A 25,000-nucleotide genomic window follows, 5' to 3' on the forward strand; every position below is an offset into this window, starting at 1 on the left:
ATCACACCCAAACTCATGGTAGAAATGCGTCCTAGTTCTGAAGGGGTTAATATACATTTAATTCAATTTCCGCCTTTCCAGCATCGAGTATATTCAGCTTTAACTAGACAGGTGCAAAAAAACTTGAGTAAAAAAAATGCACAGTTGAAATATCTAACTAACAGGTGTGATATTTTTATGCTTTATTTGTACATATTTTATTTTTTTATTTCTAGGCTGGAGGGAAAAATTGGGATTGGTGAAAAAGAGGAAAAGATGAAAGTTTACAGGCAATTTTTCGAGAAGCGTGAAATGCGACAGGAAGAAAAATCTCATGGACTCCACCTCTGCCTGACATTACTTGCTGTCAGGCACACTGGTACGATTTTCACGCGGCAAATGTCAGCGTCTCTCTCTCTCTCTCTCTCTCTCTCTCTCTCTCTCTCTCTCTCTGTTGTAGTTCCCTGTTAGAGATGTAGTTTCTCTCTCTCTCTCTCTCTCTCTCTCTCTCTCTCTCTCTCTCTCTCTCTCTCTCTCTCTCTCTCTCTCTCTCTCTCTCTCTCTCTCTCTCTCTCTCTCTCTCTCTCTCTCTCTCTCTCTCTCTCTCTCTCTCTCTCTCTCTCTCTCTCCTCTCTCTTTTAGAGATGTAGTTCTCTCTCTCTCTCTCTCTCTCTCTCTCTCTCTCTCTCTCTCTCTCTCTCTCTCTCTCTCTCTCTCTCTCTCTCTCTCTCTCTCTCTCTCTCTCTCTCTCTCTCTCTCTCTCTCTCTCTCTCTCTCTCTCTCTCTCTCTCTCTCTCTCTCTCTCTCTCTCTCTCTCTCTCTCTCTCTCTCTCTCTCTCTCTCTCTAATCTCATACTCTCACCAGACCTCATAAAAGTTAACTACCGCCCTCTTTTTCCCCTCCCAGATGAAAAAAATGGGAGAAAAAATGGAATAAGAATGACAAACAGTAATGGGGAAGCAAAAAAGAGGAAGGGAGGGGAAAATAAATGGGAGTGTAAGGGGGAGGATGTGTATAGGGAAGGGGGAGGGTAAGGAATAAGGGTCTAGAAGGGCCTTTTTGAGGGTAAACATAGTGGAGAAGTGAGTCTTAAGTGATCATGAATATGTTGATTGCTTTACCTAAGAGATGGCTGAGTTTGTGATGCGCCTGCTCTGCTCTTGCTCTTGCTTCTGCTTCTGCTTCTGCTTCTGCTTCTGCTTCTGCTTCTGCTTCTTATTCTTTTGCTTCTCCTCCTACTGGTAGTCTTGTTGGTGGTTTGTCTTGTTTTCTTCTTCCTTTCTTCTTGTCTTTTTTTGCCCGTTTTGTCTGCTTCTCTGTTTCTATTTCTGTTTATTTATTTTCTTTTTTTGCTGTGTTTTTTAAAGTTTGTTTTGCTTTTTTGTGTTTTTCGATTTTTTTTTTTTTTTGTGTTCCTATTTTCGTCTCCTTTACATGTTAGTTTGTATCTCTATTTCTATTTCTATTATTTTTATTATTTTTTATTTTATTGCTTGTGTGTATCTGTTCTTCTCTTCCTCCTCCTCTATTTCCTTCTTCCCTTTACTCTTTCCTCATCATCTCGTCCTTCTTCTCCTCCTTCTATTCTTCTTCCTCCTCCTATTCTTCCTCCTCCTCCTATTCTTCCTCCTCCCTCCTCTGCATCTCACTTCCTGCATGATAATGATGTAATCTCAAGTTTGATCTGGTTTTCATAATTTCATGGATATTTTTTGAGATTATTTTTGTTCCATGCCAATTTTAGTTAATATTTTTTTAGTTGTGTGAGTCCTTTGGTTATTTTCAATGTGAGGTTAGGTTAGTTTAGGTTAGGTTAGGGTTAAGTGGGGATATCTGTCTATTTATGTCACTTCATCTTTCCTTTTCCAGTTCTCCTTGTTTAACCTGACCCCCCCACAAAAAAAATAAATAAATAGATAGGAAAGTCAATGGAAAAATACAAGGGTCATAGATCATTCTTTATTTTTCATTCATATTTGTACAAAAATACTGCGCGCTCACGTTCGTACGAGTAATAATAAACAGACAAATAAATTCTATCACGTGGCGCTGCAATCTCCGTGAACATTGTGTGAAATCTTAATAGTATGTAGAAAAAAAAAAAAGGAAAAATAAGAGACAAGACTTTGAGAGGAAAAAGACATTAATTTAAGAGAGAAATGAGTGGAAAGCCAAATAAGAAAGAAAAAAAATAAGAAAAAAGAAAGATAAAGAAGAAGTAGAAGAAAAAAAAGAAAATGAAGAAGTAAAAGAAAAAGAATAAGAAGAAGGGAGATAGAAGAATAGAAGACAAACAAGAAGAAAGGGAAAAAGCCGTCGAAAAGGCAGTTTTTCTCAACAGCTATCCAAAAAAAAAGAACAAGAACAAAAAGAAGAACAAGAACAAGAAGTAGAGGAAGAAGTAAGACAATAATAAGCAGAAGTAAAAGAAGAAAAAAAAAAAAAGCCAGTAAAAGCTAAAGCCCGTTGGAAATAGAAAAAAGAAAGAGTAGAAAAAGGAAAAGCGTAAGAATAAGATTAATGAGGACGTTGTGTGGAGAGAAATAAGAAGAAAACTAACGCTGCCTGATGAAATTGGGAACAAAAGAAGGAGGAAAAGAAGAGAGTGAGGAGGACAAAAAATAAAGGTGATGCTAAGATCCGAAGAGAGAGAGAGAGAGAGGAAAATGAGGAAAAAGACGGAATGAAAACGTGAAGGAATGTAAGAGAGAGAGAGAGAGAGAGAGAGAGAGAGAGAGAGAGAGAGAGAGAGAGAGAGAGAGAGAGAGAGAGAGAGAGAGAGAAACAGAAAGAGAATATATATAAAAGAAAAATGTAAAGAAAAGAGTAGAAAAATAAATGGACAGGCAAACAAACAAACAGATAAACTAACAGAAAAGAAGAGTATCCAGTGGAACACACACACACACACACACACACACACACACACACACACACACACACACACACACACACACACACACACACACACACACACACACACACGTACACACACACACGTACACACCAAACAAAACAAAAACCCCAAAAAAGAAGAAACACACTGAAAAATATTTGTAGCAGTAAATCAGACAGAGAGAGAGAGAGAGAGAGAGAGAGAGAGAGAGAGAGAGAGAGAGAGAGAGAGAGCAACACTCCACCTCCCACTCCAAAAAAAAACAGGAAGAAAAACAAAAACAAGCCAACAAATCAAGCAGAAGAAGACAATACATACAAGAATCTTCCTTCCTTCGTCTTATCCCCAAAAGAAGGAAGACAAACATGGCGTAAAACTCTCAAAAGTGTAACAATTGTGCTTTTTATTTCCTTCTTAGCTTTGCGCGAGTGCTGTAGTGTGTTCCCTCCTTCCCTCCATCCCTCCAATCGCTCCATTCCTCCATCCCTCTCGCTTCCAGCTGGGACGAGTGGCAAGGTTGAGTGGGGAAAGAGACCGAGAGAAAATTCCTGGTTTATTTTTCTCTCTTTTCGTGGTGAGGCTGACGAGTGAGTGAGTGAGTGAGTGAATGAGTGAGTGAGTGAACTGTCGAGTGAGTGGTAAGTTTCTCTGTTTTGGTTTCTGGGTTGTTAGATTGAGTTAAAAAAGAGGAAGGGTGATTTGTGCCATTTTTTTTTTTTTTTATTGTTTTTCATGGTAAACGATGAGAGAGAGAGAGAGAGAGAGAGAGAGAGAGAGAGAGAGAGGGGGATTACCTTTCTTTTACTCTCGAGGGAGCTCTGTTGAGTGTGAAAGGAAGAAATGAGAGTGTTTTGAGGTGAGAGTGAAAGATTGATAAGCCTTACCACTTAATGAGCGAGTGAGTGAATGAGTGAGTGAGAGAGACTTACAATGAAGGATTAAGACCAGAAGATAAGGAATGTGTGTCAAGAATTAATATCAACATAGCTTGTAAAATAGACTAATATAACTTAAACAATAAAAAGATAGGAATAAATAAAAAAAAAAAACTAAGAGGCACGAAAGGGAGAGAAGAACATCAGCAGTAGAGAGAGAGAGAAGGAGGGAGACAGACAGACAGTCAGAGAGAGAGAGAGAGAAGAGAGATAGTGAAAGGGGAGACTTACTTAAAAATTCCAGGGAGATTGAGGGGAGCGAAATAAGTGTTTAGGGAGCAACATTGAGTAACGTGGAAGGTCTTGAGGTATGAAGCAGATAAATGAGGAGGTGAGGGACAGGTGGTGGTGACAGGTGTTCAGTCTTGAGGGACGCGCCAGATGAAAGGTGAGAAATGATGCCCAGGAGTGACAGGGAGCGCGAGGCAGAGTGAATACGTGTAGGAATATGAGGGAAAGTTGAATAGATAATGTAATGTGGAGCAAAAGTCGTGGTTAACATGTTCTGGTGTGTGAATAATGAATGGCAGGTGGCGAAAGGAAGTGAATAAATGCAGGAATGTGAAGTGCAGTGAATTAATGAAGGAATATTATATGACGTGTTAAGTTAATTTGCGTAATTGAATGAATGATGAATGTAGATAACGATGACAAATTAAAAAAAAAATAGGCGAATGAATAAAGAAAATGTGATTATCGTATAAATAAGATGTGTTTGCAATCTCACTGAAAAACTGTTCCTTCCTTCCTTCTCGTGATCACCTGACTTACTGAAGGGAAGTTGATAATAGTAACATTAATAGTGGTGTGTTTCTCAGTACTTCGTGAAATAGTGATAAAAAAAATAGGTTGTAGAAAAAGAGAATGGAGTTATTAAGAATGTGATATTATTGTAATCTTAAGTATACCATATAATCAATTGTATTTTTGGATCAAATCAATGACAAATAAAAGGAATTACCAAGATTTTAAGCACGGATAATAATCAGTGAAATGAACTTAATCTCTAAACTCTTACATGTATTTGACAGTGGCAAGAATAGTGGGAATTAATAAGAACAGCAAAATATGGGAAGATGGGGAGTCATTGAAAATACCATCACGAATATTCATGAATGAAACTAACGTAATCTGAACACTTTTGCATATACATTATTGTCTCTGTGGTGAAAAGAGAAACAGTTATCGAGAATATGAATAACAACAGCAGTGCATGAAGTCAGTCTGAACACTCTTAACATTTACTTTGCATCTGGTAAAAACGGTAAGAAGGAAGCCAGGAATGTAGTTATCAGGAATATTTATCACGAGCATCAAGTATAAAGTTAATATAATCAGCACGCTTCTGTATTCCCCGTGTCGCTGGTTGCAGGAGAGCGGCGTCCCCCTCTCCTGAATCCCTCTCGTTTGTCACGCTAGTCGCTTCCAATCACCTCCTAAACCTCTTCATTTAATGCGTCATTTTTACTCGCGATAAGATTATCCGGCGGCGATTCGCGTGAAAAGCTATTTTATCACACCTTTTATTCTGACCTCAATCGCTTCGCTGCATCTCGTCCCCTCTTTCTCTCTCTCTGTGTCTCTCTCTTTCTCTTTTCTTGTGTCTCTTCTACACTTTCCCCTCCATTTCCATTCCATGTCCACCTTCCTCAACCTCACCCTCATTCCAGCAAGACCCGCTACTCATTATCGCATACATATTTATGGAACACTTACTGAACCAAGGAACCAGGAGGGAGAGGCGATCCGAGTCCCTGGTGAGAGGTGGAGCCAGCGAGGAGGGACTTTTTGGTGTGTTTAGGGGTGAACCGGAAGAAGCCGCGAACCAGGAAAGAACCAGGGGCAAACCGGGAACGAACCAGGGATGAATTATGGACGAAACAAGGGTGAACCAGTGGATGAATCAATTGGAGAGCTAGGAACGAACTAGTGCAGAACCAGAAATGAGTTAATGGTGAACCACAGACGAACCACGGACGAACCAGTGAGTTGAACCAGGGATGAACGAGAACAAGCCCTTAAATGAACCGGTTGTGAATCAAAGACGAACCAGTAATAAACCAGGAGCGAACCAGGAGTGAACGAGTGGGTGAACCAGTAGGTGAACCAGGGGCGTGAACCAGAGGGGCGTGGGGAGTGATGGGAAGGGCGTGGGTAACGTTGGCTGGCGGTCAATCTCGTCTGTGGGGAAAGAAAACGAGATGTAAGAATTAAAATTTGACATGACATGGGCTTTTTTGTCTGTCGCTGTGTGTGTGTGTGTGTGTGTGTGTGTGTGTGTGTGTGTGTGTGTGTGTGTGTGTGTGTGTGTGTGTGTGTTTCACTGTTTGATCTGCTGCAGTCTCTGACGAGACAGCCAGACGTTACCCTACGGAACGAGCTCAGAGCTCATTATTTCCGATCTTCGGATAGGCCTGAGACCAGGCACACACCACACACCGGGACAGCAAGGTCACAACTCCTCGATTTACATCCCGTACCTACTCACTGCTAGGTGAACAGGGGCTACACGTGAAAGGAGACACACCCAAATATCTCCATCCGGCCAGGGAATCGAACCCCGGTTCTCTGGCTTGTGTGTGTGTGTGTGTGTGTGTGTGTGTGTGTGTGTGTGTGTGTGTGTGTGTATGCAAAACCATGTCTAAATTTTTCTTTTTTTCATGTTTTTTACTTTACCTTATTTTCTCTTCCTCTTCCTCTTCCTCTTCCTCTTCTTCCACACCGTCTCTATTCCATCCTCCACTCTCCCTCTTTTCTCCCTTTCTCCTCCATTCCCTCCACTATTCTCTCCATTCCCGGCTGCTCCTCTCCTCCCTCCTTCGTCTCTCCTTTACGTGTGCCTGCGAGAGAGAGAGAGAGAGAGAGAGAGAGAGAGAGAGAGAGAGAGAGAGAGAGATGGGATTGAACAGTTTTTCTCATTAGATGTAAAATAAAATAGTTTGGCCAGCAATTAAATCTGAAGAAGTTTTGAATCACTTGCCTTTTGTTAAGCTGAAAAGTCGTTGTAAAAGTCTCTATCTCAGAAACGCAGAATTATTATTACTCTTTTTTTATGAAACGAGATTAACTATTTTATTTTACTTATATTTCTTTGGTGCTTTCAAGATTTCCTCCCTTTTTCCTTCTTCCTTTCCTTTCTTTTCCATGTTTCTCTTAATTTCTCTTTTTTTTCCATCCTCGCTAGCTTTCAACTCCTTTTTATTTCTTTTTATGCCTTTTTCTTTTCTTTCCTCCTTCAAAACTCAATCTTTCTTTTACTTTTCACTCCTTCCATTCCTTCCTTTTCTTCCTACAACTGCAAGCAAACACTCCTTCCTCCTTGCAGATCTTACTCTTACATTCCTTCATCCTCCACCTCGCATTCCTCTATCTCCTCCTCTCTCCTTCATTCCCTGCTTCACTCTTCATCAAGCTTCACCTTCCTCCTCCTTTACTCTCTCCTGCCTTTCTAATCCCTCTATTGCTTTAGTCACATATCTTCCCACGTTGTTCCTCTCCTCTCTCACTATCGGGTCTGTTTGAAGATAGACGTATTCAGGAAACAAATATAACAGTATATATATTTTGTGCAATGTGAGAAAAGAAAATGAGCGAGAAAAATTTAAACCAAAAGATCCAGACAATGGTAAAAAGGACACGTTAAGGAGAGCATTAAAGTCAACACTTCCGACAAGCCAACATCTCCCAGTATCATATTTTGAAACTCCGCCGCACCTCCACCACATTGAAAAGGCTTTGGTTGATGCTACACTAGTTTTTAATCGCGTTTTTTACCGTTCTAGTGACAGATTAACAAGTATTCTACGTTATTAAGAGGAGAAACAGTCTTGAAAACCATGCTAATCACCTCTGCGGCCTTTGAAAATAGTCGTTGGGAGAGAGAAAGAGCGAGATAGCAAAGTATTTCTGAATCTAGCTTTAGTCCTCACCTTCCCAGCCTCAGGACTCGGGGTCGGGGCGCGGCGGGAGGGAAGGCAGCGCGAGGGAGGGACGGAGCGGCTGGGGAGACTCGCCGAAGGAGGCACTTTTGGAGTAAGAAGATCCTTTGTGGTTCTGGAGGCTCTTGGCTTCTTGCAAACCTTTCAGTGTCTGGAGACCTTGAAGACCGTGCAGACCCAGAAGTCCCTGCAGACCCGGAAGACCACGCCCGCCCTCCTCGTACCTCCGCTTCAGAATAGACCGCAGAGGTTCGGAGGCGAGCGACGGGTCTTCCATTGGGTCTTCGGGGGAGTCGCTTGAGGCCGCTGCTTGGGGGTACCGGGGATGGCTCGAAGTTGGCGTCTCCGGGCAAGGCGGCGGCACGTTCTCATTGTCGTCCTCCGCATTGAACTCCGCCAGGGTAGCGCCTTCCCTCCTGGCGGAATGGAGAAACAGAGATGAAAGAGGAGGAAGGAGACGTAACAGCAGGAAGACAGAGAGAAAGTGGCACCGAGAGAGAAGGGAGAGGAGAGAGAGGCAAGAATTCGATGCGTGTGTATATGTGTTTGTGTGTGTCTGTCTGTGTGTGTTTGTGTATCGATCCCATTAATTGGCTGCGTCACCTCACCTGGCTGTGACCTAAACACCTGAGCAGTCCTTTCATCACGTGAAATGAGACCAGGTGGACTTGTATGCATGTCTTTGAACTCTCAGTCACATGAAATACTGAAATAGAGGCACATTCACCAACACTAACAATGCTACCACCACTACCACCACCACTACCACTATTCCTACATATCTATCCTACAGCAACCTACCCCTCAGTCCTGTGGCTCGCCTCGTAGGACTCCTTCATGCGGTAGAGCTGCTCCTGAAGCTTCCTATACTCCAACAGGAACTTCTCAAGCTGCGCCGCGTGGTACTCCAGATTGCAAGGGTCCTTCGAGCCTCCTGCAGCGCCCACAGCAGCCCCTCGCTCACCCCTGCGGCGTAACGGGGTGAGTGAACGTTGAATTGTGCCCGTGTGTGTGTGTGTGTGTGTGTGTGTGTGTGTGTGTGTGTGTGAGTTAGGGAGCGGGGTAGAGAGCAAGGACGTAGGGTGATGTTAAATAGGAAGGGTAGAAAAATAGGGTGAGGCCAGAGGGGAAGAATTGGGAACGATAGGGGAGAGAGATAGGGATTGTGAAAATATAGGGTGAATATAGTTAGTGAGAGGGGAAAAGAGTGACGACATAGCAAGTGGGTGAAGGTTAAGGGTGACACAGAGAGAGAGAGAGAGAGAGAGAGAGAGAGAGAGAGAGAGAGAGAGAGAGAGAGGAGAGGATAAGGAAAAAAAAGAAGGATGATATAGAAGTAGACATTAAGATAAAGGCGGTTATGGTACCAACTAACTTTCACTTTATCTTTCAAACACACACACACACACACACACACACACACACACACACACACACACACACACACACACACACACACACACACACATACACACACCGCGTAGTGTAGTGGTTAGCACGCTCGACTCACAATCGAGAGGGTCCGGGTTCGAGTCCCGGAGGCGGCGAGGCAAATGGGCAAGCCTCTTAATGTGTGGCCCCTGTTCACCTAGCAGTAATTAGGTACGGGATGTAACTCGAGGGGTTGTGGCCTCGCTTTCCCGGTGTGTGGAGTGTGTTGTGGTCTCAGTCCTACCCGAAGATCGGTCTATGGGCTCTGAGCTCGCTCCTTAATGGGGAAGACTGGCTGGGTGACAAGTAGGCGACCGAGGTGAATTACACACACACACACACACACACACACACACACACACACACACACACACACACACACACACACACACCAAAAATTATCTGTTCTTTACTCTTACAGTTATACCTCCTCCTCCTCCTCCTCCTCCTCCTCCTCCTCCTCCTCCTTCTCAACACTACTACCTGCAAATTGAATCTATATCATCCTAACACTGCACGAGGCTATGTGTGTGTGTGTGTGTGTGTGTGTGTGTGTGTGTGTGTGTGTGTGTGTGTGTGTGTAGGTAAAGACAAGGTAACAAATGACTTTCTACACATTTTCTTTCCCCTTTTGTGAGTTTTAGCATTATTTTGTACATTAATTCTCACCATCATTAATATTGCGTCCACAAAGTAATTTTTTATGTATGGAAAAAAGTGAAAGCATATTAAAATTCCTTACCTCTCTCTCTCTCTCTCTCTCTCTCTCTCTCTCTCTCTCTCTCTCTCTCTCTCTCTCTCTCTCTCTCTCTCTCTCTCTCTCTCTCTCTCTCTCTCTCTCTCTCTCTCTCTCTCTCTCTCTAACACGTTGCTTCATAAAAGGGAATGTAAATAAAGGGAAGAGCAAAAAGCAAAAATCTTAAAGAGGATGGAGGAAGTGTGAAAGAAAAGGAATAAAAAAGAAGACGATGAAAAGAAAGAAAAATGATGATAAAAGTGAGGAAAATTAGAGGAGAGGAGAGTTGAGATTGCATAGATAAGAGAGAGAGAGAGAGAGAGAGAGAGAGAGAGAGAGAGAGAGAGAGAGAGAGAGAGAGAGAGAGAGAGAGAGAGAGAGAGGAAGGAAATACTGTAGGTAGAAATGATGAATGAGTAGAAGAACGAAATAAAAAAAAAGAAAGAAGAGGAAGAGGAGGAGGAGAAATACGAGGAAGAAGGAAAATAGATAAAATAAATCATAGAAAAAAAAACAGGAAATGGAGAAGGAAGGAGGAAAATTAAAGCGAAAAATGTGAGGAAAAAAATGAAATAAAAGAGCAGAACACGCAAGAAAGAAGAGAATTTCCTAATAAATTTTCTGCTGCGGGATCCATATTATCCCCAACCACTCTCTCTCTCTCTCTCTCTCTCTCTCTCTCTCTCTCTCTCTCTCTCTCTCTCTCTCTCTCTCTCTCTCTCTCTCTCTCTCTCTCTCTCTCTCTCTCTCTCTCTCTCTCTCTCTCTCTCTCTCTCTCGATAGGCAACTCATGCATAGGAGCGCAATAATTGTTTTCTTTCTCCTTGGTTTGTTTTTTCAAGGTTCTTTTTCCTAATCACTTGTTGACTTAACACACACCTTGGCGCGGCCCAGGTGAGGCTAAGATGGCTGCTGGTGTGTGTGTGTGTGTGTGTGTGTGTGTGTGTGTGTGTGTGTGTGTGTGTGTGTGTGTGTGAGAGAGAGAGAGAGAGAGAGAGAGAGAGAGAGAGAGAGAGAGAGAGAGAGAGAGAGAGAGAGAAGTAAAAGGAGAGAAAAGTAAAGTCAAACGAGTGGATTTAGGTATAGAGTAGTAGTACTAGTAGAGAGAGAGAGAGAGAGAGAGAGAGAGAGAGAGAGAGAGAGAGAGAGAGAGAGAGAGAGAGAGAGAGAGAGATTGAAGAAGAGTGGTAGAGAGAGTAGGGATTTCGTGAATATGTAGTTGTGTGAGAGTGATACAGTTTTAGGGTGAGAGGGGACGAGGCAGAGCAGGTGTGTTGGTGTGGCAGGTTAGAGAGAGAGAGAGGGAGAGAGAGAGAGAGAGAGAGAGAGAGAGAGAGAGAGAGAGAGAGAGAGAGAGAGAGAGAGAGAGAGAGAGAGAGAGAGAGAGAGAGAGAGAGAGAGAGAGAAGCAGGCTGGAGTGAACGTGATACAAGTTTAGAAAGGAAAGAGAGAGAAAAAAAAACAGGTGAAAGAGTATTTTGCAAGAGTGAATAAGCGTGCGAAGTGCATTTCAGGTGCAAGGAGGTGGCGGCTGAAGGTACATCAAGCGTGGAAAGGTGGTGGAGCTTTTTACAGGTGTGTGGGTAAGCTGCGTGGGCGGCGGCAGTGACGGTGTGGCCACAACTTTGCGAGAGTTAAAAAAAAAAGTAAATATAAGTTAAAACATATACATTGTGTCTCATTTTAGGCGTGGTATGTAAAAGGGTAAGATTTGAGACTAAGGAATGTGTAGGGCGAGAGGAATTTAATAGAGAAAACTGCGTAGGAGTGATTTAAGAAACTTGACAAGGAGAGAGGGACGGATGGAAGGTGAAGGGATGAAGGAGGGAGGAAAGGAGGGTAGAGACGAGAGAGAGCGAGCGAGGGAGTGCATGTCAATATGAGAGAGAGAGATATGTGAAGATGCTGCAGAAATTTAACATGTGGAAACAGTAAAGGAGTGAAGGAGGAATGAGAGAGAGAGAGAGAGAGAGAGAGAGAGAGAGAGAGAGAGAGAGAGAGAGAGAGAGAGAGAGAGAGAGAGAGAGAGAGATGTTAAATGCACCTGACGGGAGAGGAGGAAAAGGACTTGGAGGAGGAGGAGGAGGAGGAGGAGGAGGAGGAGGAGGATGTACATGACGGTGAAACTGAAAAGGGATATATTTTGAGTGTTGGGAAAGGTAAGTTTATTTAGGAAAGGGACCGAAATATCCACCACCACCAACCAGAATATCCACCACCACCACCACCACCACCACCACCACCCCCAGCCCCTTCGATAGCAGCATTTAGATAACCCGGGTAGAGAAGAGAAGCGAACACGTGAAAGTGAAGAGAATTTATACAAGTGACTGAGAATTAGTAAGAACGAAAAATACGTACATAGAATATATGAGAAAAAAATATCACTGTCCTTCCTATTCAAGGGAAACGTAAGCAGCTAGAGAGAGAGAGAGAGAGAGAGAGAGAGAGAGAGAGAGAGAGAGAGAGAGAGAGAGAGAGAGCAAGAAGGAGACGTCAGGATGGGTGGTATATTTAAAGTGTCAGTCATTCTTTTCCGTGGCAGTGTTAAGCCGCTTCCAGATTTTCACTTTAATATCGCCAGGCGGACTGAGGCTACCCGTCCTTGGCTTGGCGCTCATATTAACTGCCTCTGTGGCGGATGAGATGCGCTTTGGTGGGCTTAGGTGGGCTGTGGTGGGCTGTGGTGGGTCGTGGTGGGTCGTAGTGAATTCATATGGTATAGAGATATTTAAGGTATGATTTGAAAGTATGTTTGGGGTAATGGTATATTTTCTAGGCTGGCGTTTAACTCTTTCAGTACTGGGGTGCATTTTTTCTATGAGATTTGGGTGCCAATAGACGCTTTTATTGACATTAGAAAGGGTCTATGGAGGTTAGAAGATTAATGGCCAGAGTCTTCACTATTTTAATCCCCACACAAGTTTCTGAAGCTGTATAAAATCAGCAAACAGTAAGCAGAATGAATATGAAATTGCGTTATGGTACTGAAGGAGTTAAAGATAGTGAATTAATATGGTGCAGAGTTAGCTAAGGGAGGTTTTACAAATTTATGTTGGTATTGTAGTGATTTATAGTAATTCTTTTTTTTATGTTGAAGAGTAAACTAGCAAAAGATAAAAAAAAAATCCCACTCAATTGCCAGTCCCCTTGCAGATCAAAGGATCAGCCAAAAGAAAGGGACAAATGTCTTGAAAACTCTATATGGTGCAGAATTGAATAGGTTAAGTTTTGAAAGTGTATTGTGGTTATGTTTTTCTGTTTAGGCTGTAGTTAAACGTTATGGGTTAGGATGAGGCACAGTGGGATAAAGGAGATTTTAGAGGCTTTTGGTGGGTTGTGGTATAATGTTTTAGAGTTTGGGATGTTATTCAAGGTTGTGCGATAAATATTTGTGAGGTATGCCTAGTAAATGTCAAGGACTGATTAAAAATGAGTTAATGAATGAAGAATCAAGAAATCTTTTAATGAATAATGCAACTGCTTCCTTTGATATGCCGAACAGTCAAGACATCATGATCTCCGTCACTTCAATCACTCCTTTCAGTGTTTCTCCAATCCTCGTGTCAGTTAAAGATGAAATCATCCTTTATAAAATCTTCTCTATATAAATAGTATTCTGAAACACATAATGCTTTGTACCTCCTTTAAAATCAAGACACTCTAGTAGAAATGACACGTTTTTTTTTTTTAATTAATGCGCCTTTTTAAAGATTCTATTGATAAAGTAATAAGGTTTACACACTTTTAACCCCTTTAGTACTGAGACACATTTTTAGATTGAATTTTGTGTACGATTAGACTATTTTATTGACATTAGGAAGGGTGTATGGAGGTCAGAAGATTAATGGCCACAGTCTTCATTATTTTATTCTCCCCACATAAGTTTCTGAAGCTGTAGAAAATCACCAAATAGTAACCAGAAGGAATAAGGAAACGCGGCATGGTACTGAAGAGATTAACAGGAAAAAGTTTTGAAAACTATACAATTCTATATCTAACCTGTGAATATTGCCATAGTAATAGAACAAACCGTTTCTTAATACTCCCCTAACTGTGTCAATCTTTAGATACTGAGACACAGATAATCCCTTCAAATCATCTCAACCTCCTTATCCTCTTTCCTCCAAGCATATACTGTGGACGAGACTCACCTGAAGGGCCCCCGTCAACCTATAAATATGGAAATGAGAACGTAGTAAAAAGAAATAAAGTTGTATATTGATGTGGGGCACGTGAGGCTGCATGCTGGAAGGCGAAACTCACCCTCACTCTGCCAACACACGTAGCATACATCACTCGCTACAGCATTTGTATAGTACACAGCTTCAGGCCACGTCATCCTGCTATGTGTTATCTCTCCGTTGGCTTTGTAGGGTGTGAAGGTTGTGGTTGTGTGTGTGTGTGTGTGTGTGTGTGTGTGTGTGTGTGTGTGTGTGTGTGTGTGTGTGTGTGTGTGTGTGTGTTTGTGTGTTAGGGTGGGATTGGCTGTTTTTCGGGGTGTTATAGTGTGTGAGTATGCTTCGTATTATTGTTTGTGTTATTGTTAGTGTTGTTATTAACGTGGTTATCATCTTTACTCTTATTATTGTTTTTATTATTATTTTCATTATTATTATTATTATTATTATTATTATTATTATTATTATTGTTATTATTATTATTATTATTATTATTATTATTGTTGTTCTTGTTATTATTATTGATATTAATGTTATTGTTATTACCGAGTGTTAATTTTTGTTCTTGTAGTAATTGTTGTTTGCCTTGCAGCTGCTACTACTACTACTACTACTACTACTACTACTACTACTACTACTACTACTACTACTACTACTACTACTACTACTACTACTACTACCACCACCACCACCACCACCACCACCACCACCACCACCACCACCACCACCACCACCACCACCACTACTACTGCTACTACTACAACTACTATAACTACTATTACTACTTCATACAGAGACAAGAACTTTCCCTACACAGAAAAAATCAACATTGACAACATTATTCTGCCCAGCGTTTAACAAGTAATGGATTGTATTATTGCGATGATAATTATTCTTGCTGCAATTATATTTTCCAGGCCACAAAAGAGGAAAAAAAATGTTGATTGATCAAAGCCTAACCTCTAACATGAATAATAATTAACAGCAGTCACTCGCTAACCTACTAAACATATTGGTATTATCGCGATCTTTATATTCAAGGTAAAGCAAAATACAGCAATAATAGAGAGAGAAAAATATACTCAGTGACTTATATACACAGTGAATTCACCTTTTTTTTTTTGTCATAGATTTGCCTACATTAATTCATTCAGTTATTCGTTTATCTAATTATCCATTTTTTTTGTGGGTGTGAGTGTGTGTGTGAGTATTCTGCATAATTAATCATGTTTTGGAATCATAATTTCTATGAAGGACTTTTTTTTTCAATGGTGCAGAATTGTACAAGACTTTAAAGTTGTTTATATTACCTTTTATTGAGGAGTGTGTTTGAAATTAAATTGTTTTGTGCTTCGTATCTAAACTTTCCTGCAAAAATGGAAGAAAAATTAAAGAAAACTAAAAAATGGTCCCAGTTTATATTCTGATTCTTTATAATACTTTCCAGAGTTTCAAATTGTGAGAGAGAGAGAGAGAGAGAGAGAGAGAGAGAGAGAGAGAGAGAGAGAGAGAGAGAGAGAGTGAATATTCCTGAAAGAATTAAAAGTATTTTGGGATTTGTCCACAGTTTGTAGCCACTGACTTGATTTACTCTTCCCCCTTTCCTCTCTCTCTCTCTCTCTCTCTCTCTCTCTCTCTCTCTCTCTCCATTCTTTCTTATTTCCACATTAGTTTTCGTTATTTTCGTCATATTTCTTTCTATAATCCTTCTTTCTCCCCTTCCTTCTTCATCGCCTTTCATCCTTCATCTCCTCCTTCATAATAATCTTTCTTTTCTTTGTCAACCATTCTTTCTTTCCTTCCTTTCCTTATTACAAGCATAATTCATTACATTCCTCGTTTTAGCTCTCCTTCCATGCATCTTTCATTCAATTGTTCTTTCGTTCTATGCTTTTTTTTCTCCTCCTTCTTTATTTTTCCTTCCTTCCCTTTGTCTTTACTTCCCTTTGATACCCCTGTCCTTTCCTCCTGCATGACATCCTTCCTTCCTTCCTTCTTAGTATTACATAATTTTCTTCTATTTCTATCTTCCTTCTAGTTTTTTTTTAATCCTACCTTCCACTCCTTCCTTTCTTCTCTCTCTACTTCCTTCTTAACTCTCTCGCATCCTGCTTTCCTCCTCCGTCCTTCCCTCCGTCCTTCCCACACCAGATGCCTCCAGACAGGCAGAAGCACACTAATTGTTACCTTCCTCGCCTCTAATATTGCCACGTCAATCAGCTCGTTACAAGCAAACTTCAGATCGTCAGTCGTGAATTCAGCCTCTCTCTGGTTTTCCTCGGGTCTTCTCTGTTTCTGGTCTTCCTGTTCTTGTTCCTGGATGTATTATTATTGGTGTGTGCTGTTTCCTTCTCTCTTTCTCCCGTATTTTTCTTGTTTTCTCGTTTTCTTCCTCTCATTTGTATGTTCGTTGACTTTTATCCTTTTTTTTTTTTGTTCTCTTTTGTTTCAGTGTTCACTCTCTCCTCTTTCACTTTGCTTTGTTTTCTTTCTGCTCTGTGCTCTCTGTCTCTTCTCTTATTCTCTCGTTCGTATGTTCTCTTTCTCTTCTCTACATTTTCCTCCACCTTTCTGCCTTTCCTCTGTTCCTCCCTGGCTTTTCCTCCTCTCTGTCCTTCCTTTCCAACCTCGTTCACTCTTTCAACCTTTTCCTCTCCTGTGCCTCTGTTTTTCTTTTTTTTTTCCTCTTTTTGCGCCCATTTCCCCTTCCCACCCTTTCTCTTTTATGTGTGTTTCTCCACTTTTGTCCTCCGCCTGCCATTCATCCTTCCTTCCTTCCTTCCTTCCTCCCTCCTCCTCCTCTCTCTCTCTCTCTCTCTCTCTCTCTCTCTCTCTCTCTCTCTCTCTCTCTCTCTCTCTCTCTCTCTCTCTCTCTCTCTCTCTCTCTCTCTCTCTCTCTCTCTCTCTCTCTCTCCCCTTAATCCCTCCATTATTTCATTGTTTGTAGTTATTTTTCACCGCAACGAAGAATTGTTTTAAATGAATTGTCTTAATGAATAGGTGCATGTCTATTTTTTTAAGGTTTATTATTCTCTTTTTCGTTTCGTGTACGTATTTTTAATGTTCGTATTCTTTTTTTTCCTTATTTCGTTCTAGTGAAAGGTGTGTGAGCTACGTAGGAACAGATTCTCTCAGCATGTTTCGACACTTCTTCTTTTTTGGTGGTGGGGGGAGGGTGAGTGTTAATCCTTGCATGTCCTTGTGTGTGTGTGTGTGTGTGTGTGTGTGTGTGTGTGTGTGTGTGTGTGTGTGTGTGTGTGTGTGTGTGTGTGTGTTTGCTGGTTTGGTGATATAAAACTCAATTTCCCCTCTTTATTTCCCTCTTCTTAAATAATTTTCCTTTCACCCATTATCCCTTTTCCTCTCTCTCTCTCTCTCTCTCTCTCTCTCTCTCTCTCTCTCTCTCTCTCTCTCTCTCTCTCTCTCTCTCTCTCTCTCTCTCTCTCTCTCTCTCTCTCTCTCTCTCTCTCTCTCTCTCTCTCTCTCTCAGCCCATAACAGTTTCTTTTCCATCCACAGCCCTCATAACCCTTTGTACCTTCCCTTAACTCTCGCTTTCCCTTCCCATTACTTTCCCTTAAAAAAAGAAAAAAGAAAATTGAAGGCATGATTTATCTACATGTTTTTGTGTCACCTCAGTGTTTATCATGTCGCCATATTGTTTACAGGAACCAACCAAAAGTGTATTGATTCTCGTTTATATTTTTTTTATCATTTTGGTCTGTTTTGTTTTTATATCGTGTGTGTGTGTGTGTGTGTGTGTGTGTGTGTGTGTGTGTGTGTGTGTGTGTGTGTGTGTGTGTGTTGTGCAAATGTTTGGCATGTATTCTGTTTTGTAGTTTTTATTATTATTATTTATTTCAGTTTTGGAAATATTGTGGATTAAAAAACGTTCATAGGAATTTTGTGGGGAAAATGTGAACATCGGAAAAGTACTGAATATTAATGTGACTAATGCTACGTATTAAGGAAGGAAGGAATGGAGGAAAGGATAGGAAGGAGGGAAGAAAAAACGGAGGAGGAGAAAGAAGAGGAGAGAACAAGAAAGGGACATGAAAGGTAAAACAAATGGATATGTTGATGAGGAGGAAGAAGAGAAGGGAGAGAAGAAAGGGGAGTAGAGAGAGAGAGAGAGAGAGAGAGAGAGAGAGAGAGAGAGAGAGAGAGAGAGAGAGAGAACACACACACACACACACACACACACACACACACACACACACACACACACACACACACACACACACACACACACACACACACACACACACACACACACACACACACACACGGTAATCCTCACACCCACAACTTACAAGAGAGACAGGTGTGTTAATTAAGAGGGCTTACCTGTGGACATTGAGGAGTTCTGCAAGGGTGTCACGGTGGGACTTGAGGATGGGGGAGTCGCTGGGGAGGGAGAGCTGCGGGCGGACGTGGGGGCGTGGGTAGCTGGGGAGAGAGGTGGAAGCCGTCTCGCACTCCCCAAGGTCCACCCAGCTGGCGCACCTGCAACACCCCCCGGCGCAAGAGTTGTGGTGTTAATTAGCGAGAATTCACCTGTGTGTTGTGTTGTGTTGTGTTTTGTGTGTGTGTGTATCGTTCCTACCTTGTGTTTTCCCGGTTTTGTGTTTTCTTTCGTTTTTTTTCATCTTTCGTTCGTTTATTCATTCTAACTCTTTTTTTTTTTTTTTTTGCTTTGTGTTCCATTTCTTGTTCCATTTTTTTTATTTCGTTCGTACTTTTATTTCTTCGTTTTGTGTTTAGTGTCTTGTCTTTTTTTCTTTCGTTTTTCGTTCATTCATTCATTCTTACCTTTTATCTTGCTTTGTGTTCCATTTCTTGATGCATTTTATTTTTACTTCCCTTCATTTTTTTACCATTTGTCCCTTGCTTTACTCTCCTTTCTTTATTATTATTTCATATATACCTGATGATCTTCACTTCTTCACTCCACAATCACTCCATTAGCCAACATCTCTCATCATTCCCTTACCGTCCACTCCCTCACTCGCTCCCTTCTCAGAATTGCACCATTTCCTCTTCTCTCCTCCCTCTCTACCACTTCCTCTCTTCTACCACTCTTATCCACTCCCCTTTACTTCGGTACAACTCCCACTACTACTCACAATCACTCTTAGCCACTCCTAAAACATTCCTACTCACTCCTACTCACTCCTACTCACTCTCAGCCATTCCTATTCACTTACAGTTACTCCTTCTCACTTTTAATAACATTCAGGCATTCTCACTCACTGCCACTTCCTTCTAATCACTCCCAATCACTCTCCACTCATTCCTGCTAGCTCCTAACCACTCCCACTCACTCTCCACACACTCCCATCAACTCTTAACCAATCACAGTCACTCCCCACTCACTGCCACTTACTCCTAACATTCTCACCAACTCGTAACCACTCCCAATCACTCTCCATTCACTCCTACTAGCTCCTAACCACTCCCAGTCCTATTCCACACTCTCCCATCAACTCGTAACCCATCACAGTCACTCCCATTTACTCCTAATCACTCCCAGTCACTATCCACGCACTCTCACTAGCTCCTAATCACTACCAGTCACTCCCCACTTATTCCCATCAACTAACAACTTCCAGTCACTCCCAACTCACTCCCGTCAACTCTTAACCACTCCATCACTCTCCACTCATTCCCATCAACTGCTAACCACTCCCAGTTACTCCCCATTCACTCCCACTAACTCTTAAAACTCCTAGTTACTCCCATTCATTCCTGCTTTATTATTCTTGCCTGTAGCGGATGGAAGAGGGGAGAGAGAAGGAAGTCTCTTGAAAGAGGCTGTCGAGGCCCGGAGGACTGCCAGCCGTGGCCCCAGCTAGGAGGCCGCTTGAACTGCCGGAGAGAGAGAGAGAGAGAGAGAGAGAGAGAGAGAGAGAGAGAGAGAGAGAGAGAGAGAGAGAGAGAGAGAGAGAGAGAGAGATTTTAACATTACGTAGATCTGAAATTCGTTGAAAAAAGATTGGGGATAAAGAAATGCAAAAAAAAATGAAAGAATAAAAAAAAAAGGTAAAGGATTTTTTGAATGTATAAAAGAAAGGTAAAAGTGAAAAGCGGAGTGAAAGAGGAAGTGAAGAAAACGAATATCGAGTCAAAGAAATGGAAACGTGACAACAAAGGCGACGAGACGAGAGAAGGAAAAGAAAAAGCAAAATAACCAAAGGAATAGAAGTAAAAAAAAAGTAATAAAAAAAGAGAATGGAACAGAAAAAAGAAAAAGTGGAAAAGACACACAAAAAGATATAAAAAAAACACTACCAACATTTTCACTCTCAGCATTTTAACTCGTATTGGTGGTATTAGTATAAACACAGGCATTATCATTACTTAAATCATTACTGGCGTTATTGTATCCAGTGCGATATAAAATTGGAAATGTGACTGCATGAGCGAAAAATTAGTGTAAGCTCGCTCTTGACACCCATAAATTGACTGCACGTACATAAGCCATCAGATTAATAGCTTGCAATGACCCGGATTCACCTACAGCATGCAAAACGGATGGGAATAAGTACTTGCTATGAGGATTTTAACACGTGATCGTATGAGAGGATAAGGAAGACAAGAAGGAGGAAGAGAATCAGGAAATGTAATTATAAAAGAATATACACTTACATATTGGGAAGAGAAGAAGATAAAGAGAGAAGTTTAAGGGTGAAAGTGGGAGAGAGAGGTGAGGAAGAGTAGCGGGAATGAGGGTGAAGAGAGTTGGATTGTGAGGATGAGAGTGAGGGAAGGTGAGGAAGGGGAAAGGTCATGATGTTGTGAGGAGATGGAGTGTGAAGTGTCATGAGGAATGGGTACTACTGGAATAAAGGAGGGAGGGAAGGGTGAGGGGAGTGAAGTGAATAATGGGGCGTGTGAGGGGTGGTGAGAGGGAGTGGAGGAGAAGAGGTAGGCAAGACGAATGGCGGAGGAAGAGCGATGGCATCCGTGGGAGTCCTCATTAGGCGCCCTCAATGGGGAGATTATGAGGCGGCGCTCTGGAACAGGACTCACCTGCAAGCGCAACCACACACACACACACACACACACACACACACACACACACACACACACACACACACACACACACACACACACACACACACACACACACACACACACACACACACACACCTGTGATGATTTAAACGAGTTTTCGCTCCACTCTTGCGAGATAGGTAAAGTTGTTACAAATAAAATGCATGACAGACTCGACGAAGAGTGCTTGTGTGTGTATTTGACGTGTATGTTTGGTGGGGGATGCGAGGTAGGGTGTGGTGCGGGGTGGGATGTGGAGTGCTGAGGCGTGTGGTGGCGTGAAGGGTGAGTAGGGATGCGTGGGAGTGTCGGGGCGGTGCAGCTGAGGGGTAGGGGTGGGAATGGGAGGGAGAGGGAACGATGCTATTACCGTATTCCTGACTCACCTGCGAGGCAGCGTGCAGTAGGCGGGGTTGAGCAGCTGCAGGGGAGGCCTCGGCTGCTGCTGCAACTGTTGTTTTTGCTGCTGTGTGTAGTGCAGGTCCAGCAGGTCGGGATAGCGACTGCCGCTGGCCATGGATAATTGCGAGCCCCGCTGACCCGCCATCTGTAGCAGACGGCTGTCCTTGCTCTCGGCAGCGGCTTCCCTCCACCGCAGCCGCTCGTCCGCCGCAGGTAGGCTCGCCACAGCCAACTCTGACTTGGGGATCTCCACGTACGATACAGTGCTGGGGGAGCTCGCCTTGCCGCTGGCACTCGGTCGCGGCTTGGACAGCTTCCGCTGCTCTGACTCATTATAGGAACTGGACTTGTCTATTTCTTTGGTGGAAGGGAAGTCGTCCACGGAGGCGTCGCGCAGCATCCACGACTTGTCTGAGTGCGTGGGTAGCGGCGAAGGCTCGTCCAGATCGTTGGTGGGCACAATGTGGTAGTCTGCCAGCTTGGGGTGCGAGTCGCTGGAGATGCTGCCACGGTCCTGCGATAGCTGAGGAGTCTCTGTCTTGTGGTCCGTTTCCGGTCCTCGCCGCAGTCTGGCTTGCTGCCGCCTGCGGAGGAGGATGGCGGTGAGCAGCAGCAGCACCACCACGATCATGGCCATGGCGGTGAGCAGGCCGCCCGTCACAAATACACGGTCCATCGTCACCAGCCGCACCTCTGCCACCTCATCGGACACCTGTAGTGTAAGGTTTGCCTCCGCCGAGCCCGCCTTGTTGATGGCCACGCAACGGTACGTGCCCTGGTCCCGCGGCCCCGCGCCCGCCAGCGTCAGGTTAGACAGTCGTGAGTCCTGGCTGGCTGCCGCGGTCTCCAGCACACGGTGCCTCTCGCTGTTGTTGCGGATCAATCGATCCCCCAGGAGCCAGGAGACTGTGGCGTCCACGTCATTCTCGACGCGACAGGACAAAGACACGTTCTCGCCGTGCGCTGCAAGGACGCGCGGGGCCACGGCCGTCAACTTTGGAACACATACGAACTCGTCTAGCTGCAGCGCCTGCCACGACTTGTTCTTGACACGGTCGGGCTGCACACAGGTCGGCGGCTCCAGAAAGGCCACGTTGCGCTCGATCATCCAGCGCCTGAGAGGCCTGAGTCTACAGTCACAGTGCCAAGGATTGCCATCCAGGTGCAGCTCGTGGATGGCAACGAGGGGATGCACCGCAGAGGAATCCAGTCCCGGCAGACGGTTGTTGGAGAGCTTGAGCACCTCGAGGCGGGTCAGGCCACGGAAGGCGCGGTCGTTTATTATATCAATGTGGTTCTGGGTGATGACGAGGTGTACCAGGTCAGGTGTTTTGGTGAAGGCCTCCTCGGGTAGCGAGGAGATGTAGTTGTTGGAGAGGCGCAACTCCCGCAGGCCAGGTACGTCAGCAAGGGCCTCTGAGGGCACGGCGCGCAGAAGGTTGTGGCTGAGGTCCAGCTCTACCAGGTTGGCCAGCATGTTGAAGGCGCCGCGGTCCAGGTGCTTCAGGTTGCAGTAGTTCAGCCACACCTTCTGCAGGTTGACCAGACCCGTGTCAACAAAGGCGTCACGTGGCAGGATCTGCAGGTTGTTGTGCTTGAGGTTCAGCACCTGAGTGGACGGGTCCAGGCCGCGGGGGATGTCTATGAACTCCGCGTCGGGACAGGACACCGTCTGCTTTCCATCCCGCCACTTGCACTCACACACCTTGGGACAGGTGCCCGTTGCTCCGCACACAGCCCACGCCCACGCGAAGGACCACACCCACGCCCAGAGAACAGCCGTGCGCAGTCTGCCGGATCTTCTGAGGTCGCGGTGGTGGCTCCAAGGATTCATGCTGAGCGTCGCGGGTCGCCTGGCGCTCACTCCCTCGCCACCATCGCGGCACCGCTCCCCAGACACTAGTTCATGGCGCCTCCCGCCGTGCCCGGTGCATAGTTCACCGCAGCTCGCAGCCACTTGAATAGTCAAAACCAGTAAACTGTTTCCGAGTTGCTACAAAGTCAGACGCTCAACTAAGTGTTAGTGTCTTTACGCGCGAAGTCACCTGAGCGAGGATGGCTGCCTGCTGAATATAACGCAGCTTTCCCTCGCTAAAAGACTCGACCACCAAGAGCGGAGAGAGGCGCTGGCTTCCTTTATTTCTTCCACCGATAACTTCCCTTTATACGAATTCCGGACGCCTCAGCTGCGTCCGGTGCTTCCTGAGGGCTTCCTCCTTGATTGGAATTTCGGATCTGCCAGCCACCAATCCTCGCCGATGAATCTGGAACGAGACAAGACAAAAAATAATCCATTGTTGATCGCAGCCTCTGCAATTTTTGTTTCCGCGTGAAAGACGAAGAATGAGAAGGAGAGAAAACTGGCCGGGCGGAGGAAGGCGAGGAGGAAGACCCGGTAGGAAGAGGTGGGAGAGTGGGACGAGGAGGAGGTGGAAGAGGAGGAGAAAGATGAGGAGGAGGAGGAGGAGGAGGAGAAGGAGGAGGAGGATTAGTAGAGTAGGTGTTTGTATGCTCAGCGGAATGTCGGTGATCTGTCAGGGAGGTGTGTGAGGGCGGATGTCTGGCGCCTGTCAAGTGTCAGCGTGGGGGAGAAGTTAGGAGTGACTCTGCTGATTAGGAAGTCAGCGAGTTGAGAGAGAGAGAGAGAGAGAGAGAGAGAGAGAGAGAGAGAGAGAGAGAGAGAGAGAGAGAGAGAGAGAGGTAAAGCTAATTAGGACATTTTAGTAATTACACTTCGAAACAAGAGAGTGAAAAAGAAAACGGTGGTAATGGACTCCACAGACACTGGGTTCATGAATCTCTCTCTCTCTCTCTCTCTCTCTCTCTCTCTCTCTCTCTCTCTCTCTCTCTCTGGCTTCCAATCCTTCTCACCTTCCCACTCTCTACATCAAAAGGATAAAGTTGAAGTAATTGCACGCTAATTAAAAGCTTTTCCCGGTCCCATATGCGGAAACTGCTTGTGGTCTCTCGTCATAATGGGAAGTGGCACAAACTTTCTCGAGGATTCCCCCACAAAATTACTTCCTAGCGGTGAATATGAAAACCCTGTGTCTTTTATTTTTCCCCTTGTCTCCTTCTCTCGAACCTAAAACTTTGCAAGAAAAAAAAAAAACAGTGGGGAGGGGGAAAAAAGAGAGACAGAGTGAGAGAGTGAGAGAGTGAGAGACAGAGGGGGGAAGGGAGGAGAAGGTCCATTATCCACGTGAAATAGAAGCACATCTCAGAATGGCTGGAGATATAATGAAGATTTCCAGGATACGAACTTGAAGAAAAGGAACACACGCAACAACACAAAGAGGGAAATGTACTGGAATGAAATCTTACCCCTTCCTCCACCGTCCCCACTCCCCAAAGGTAAAGAATATAGAAAAATGAAACTCAATATCAGCACGGAAGTGAAGAGGAAGAAGAGACAGAAAAAAAAGAGAGAAAATGAAAAACAATAG

General features: G+C 43.9%; 1 protein-coding gene across 2 annotated transcripts in view; it reads right to left on the bottom strand.

Moving 5' to 3' along the window:
- Positions 1 to 6,584: 6,584 nt before the first annotated feature.
- Positions 6,585 to 25,000, bottom strand: part of LOC123499384 — a 144,935-nt gene continuing 126,519 nt past the window's right edge. Inside the window, exons 3-8 of one of the 2 annotated variants that reach the window (XM_045247304.1) lie at positions 21,539 to 23,818; positions 19,863 to 19,964; positions 18,444 to 18,602; positions 8,551 to 8,715; positions 7,741 to 8,165; positions 6,585 to 6,651 (exon numbers count right to left, since the gene is read on the bottom strand). In XM_045247304.1, the coding sequence (XP_045103239.1) occupies positions 7,751 to 8,165; positions 8,551 to 8,715; positions 18,444 to 18,602; positions 19,863 to 19,964; positions 21,539 to 23,388 (2,691 nt within the window). In that variant the 5' untranslated portion in view covers positions 23,389 to 23,818 and the 3' untranslated portion in view covers positions 6,585 to 6,651; positions 7,741 to 7,750. Of the gene's footprint in view, positions 6,652 to 7,180; positions 8,166 to 8,550; positions 8,716 to 18,443; positions 18,603 to 19,862; positions 19,965 to 21,538; positions 23,819 to 25,000 lie in introns of those variants that run through there. The other variant, XM_045247305.1, reaches the window with a different exon arrangement.

The sequence above is a fragment of the Portunus trituberculatus genome, chromosome 49 (assembly GCF_017591435.1).
Source record: "Portunus trituberculatus isolate SZX2019 chromosome 49, ASM1759143v1, whole genome shotgun sequence".
Lineage (NCBI taxonomy): Eukaryota > Metazoa > Arthropoda > Malacostraca > Decapoda > Portunidae > Portunus > Portunus trituberculatus.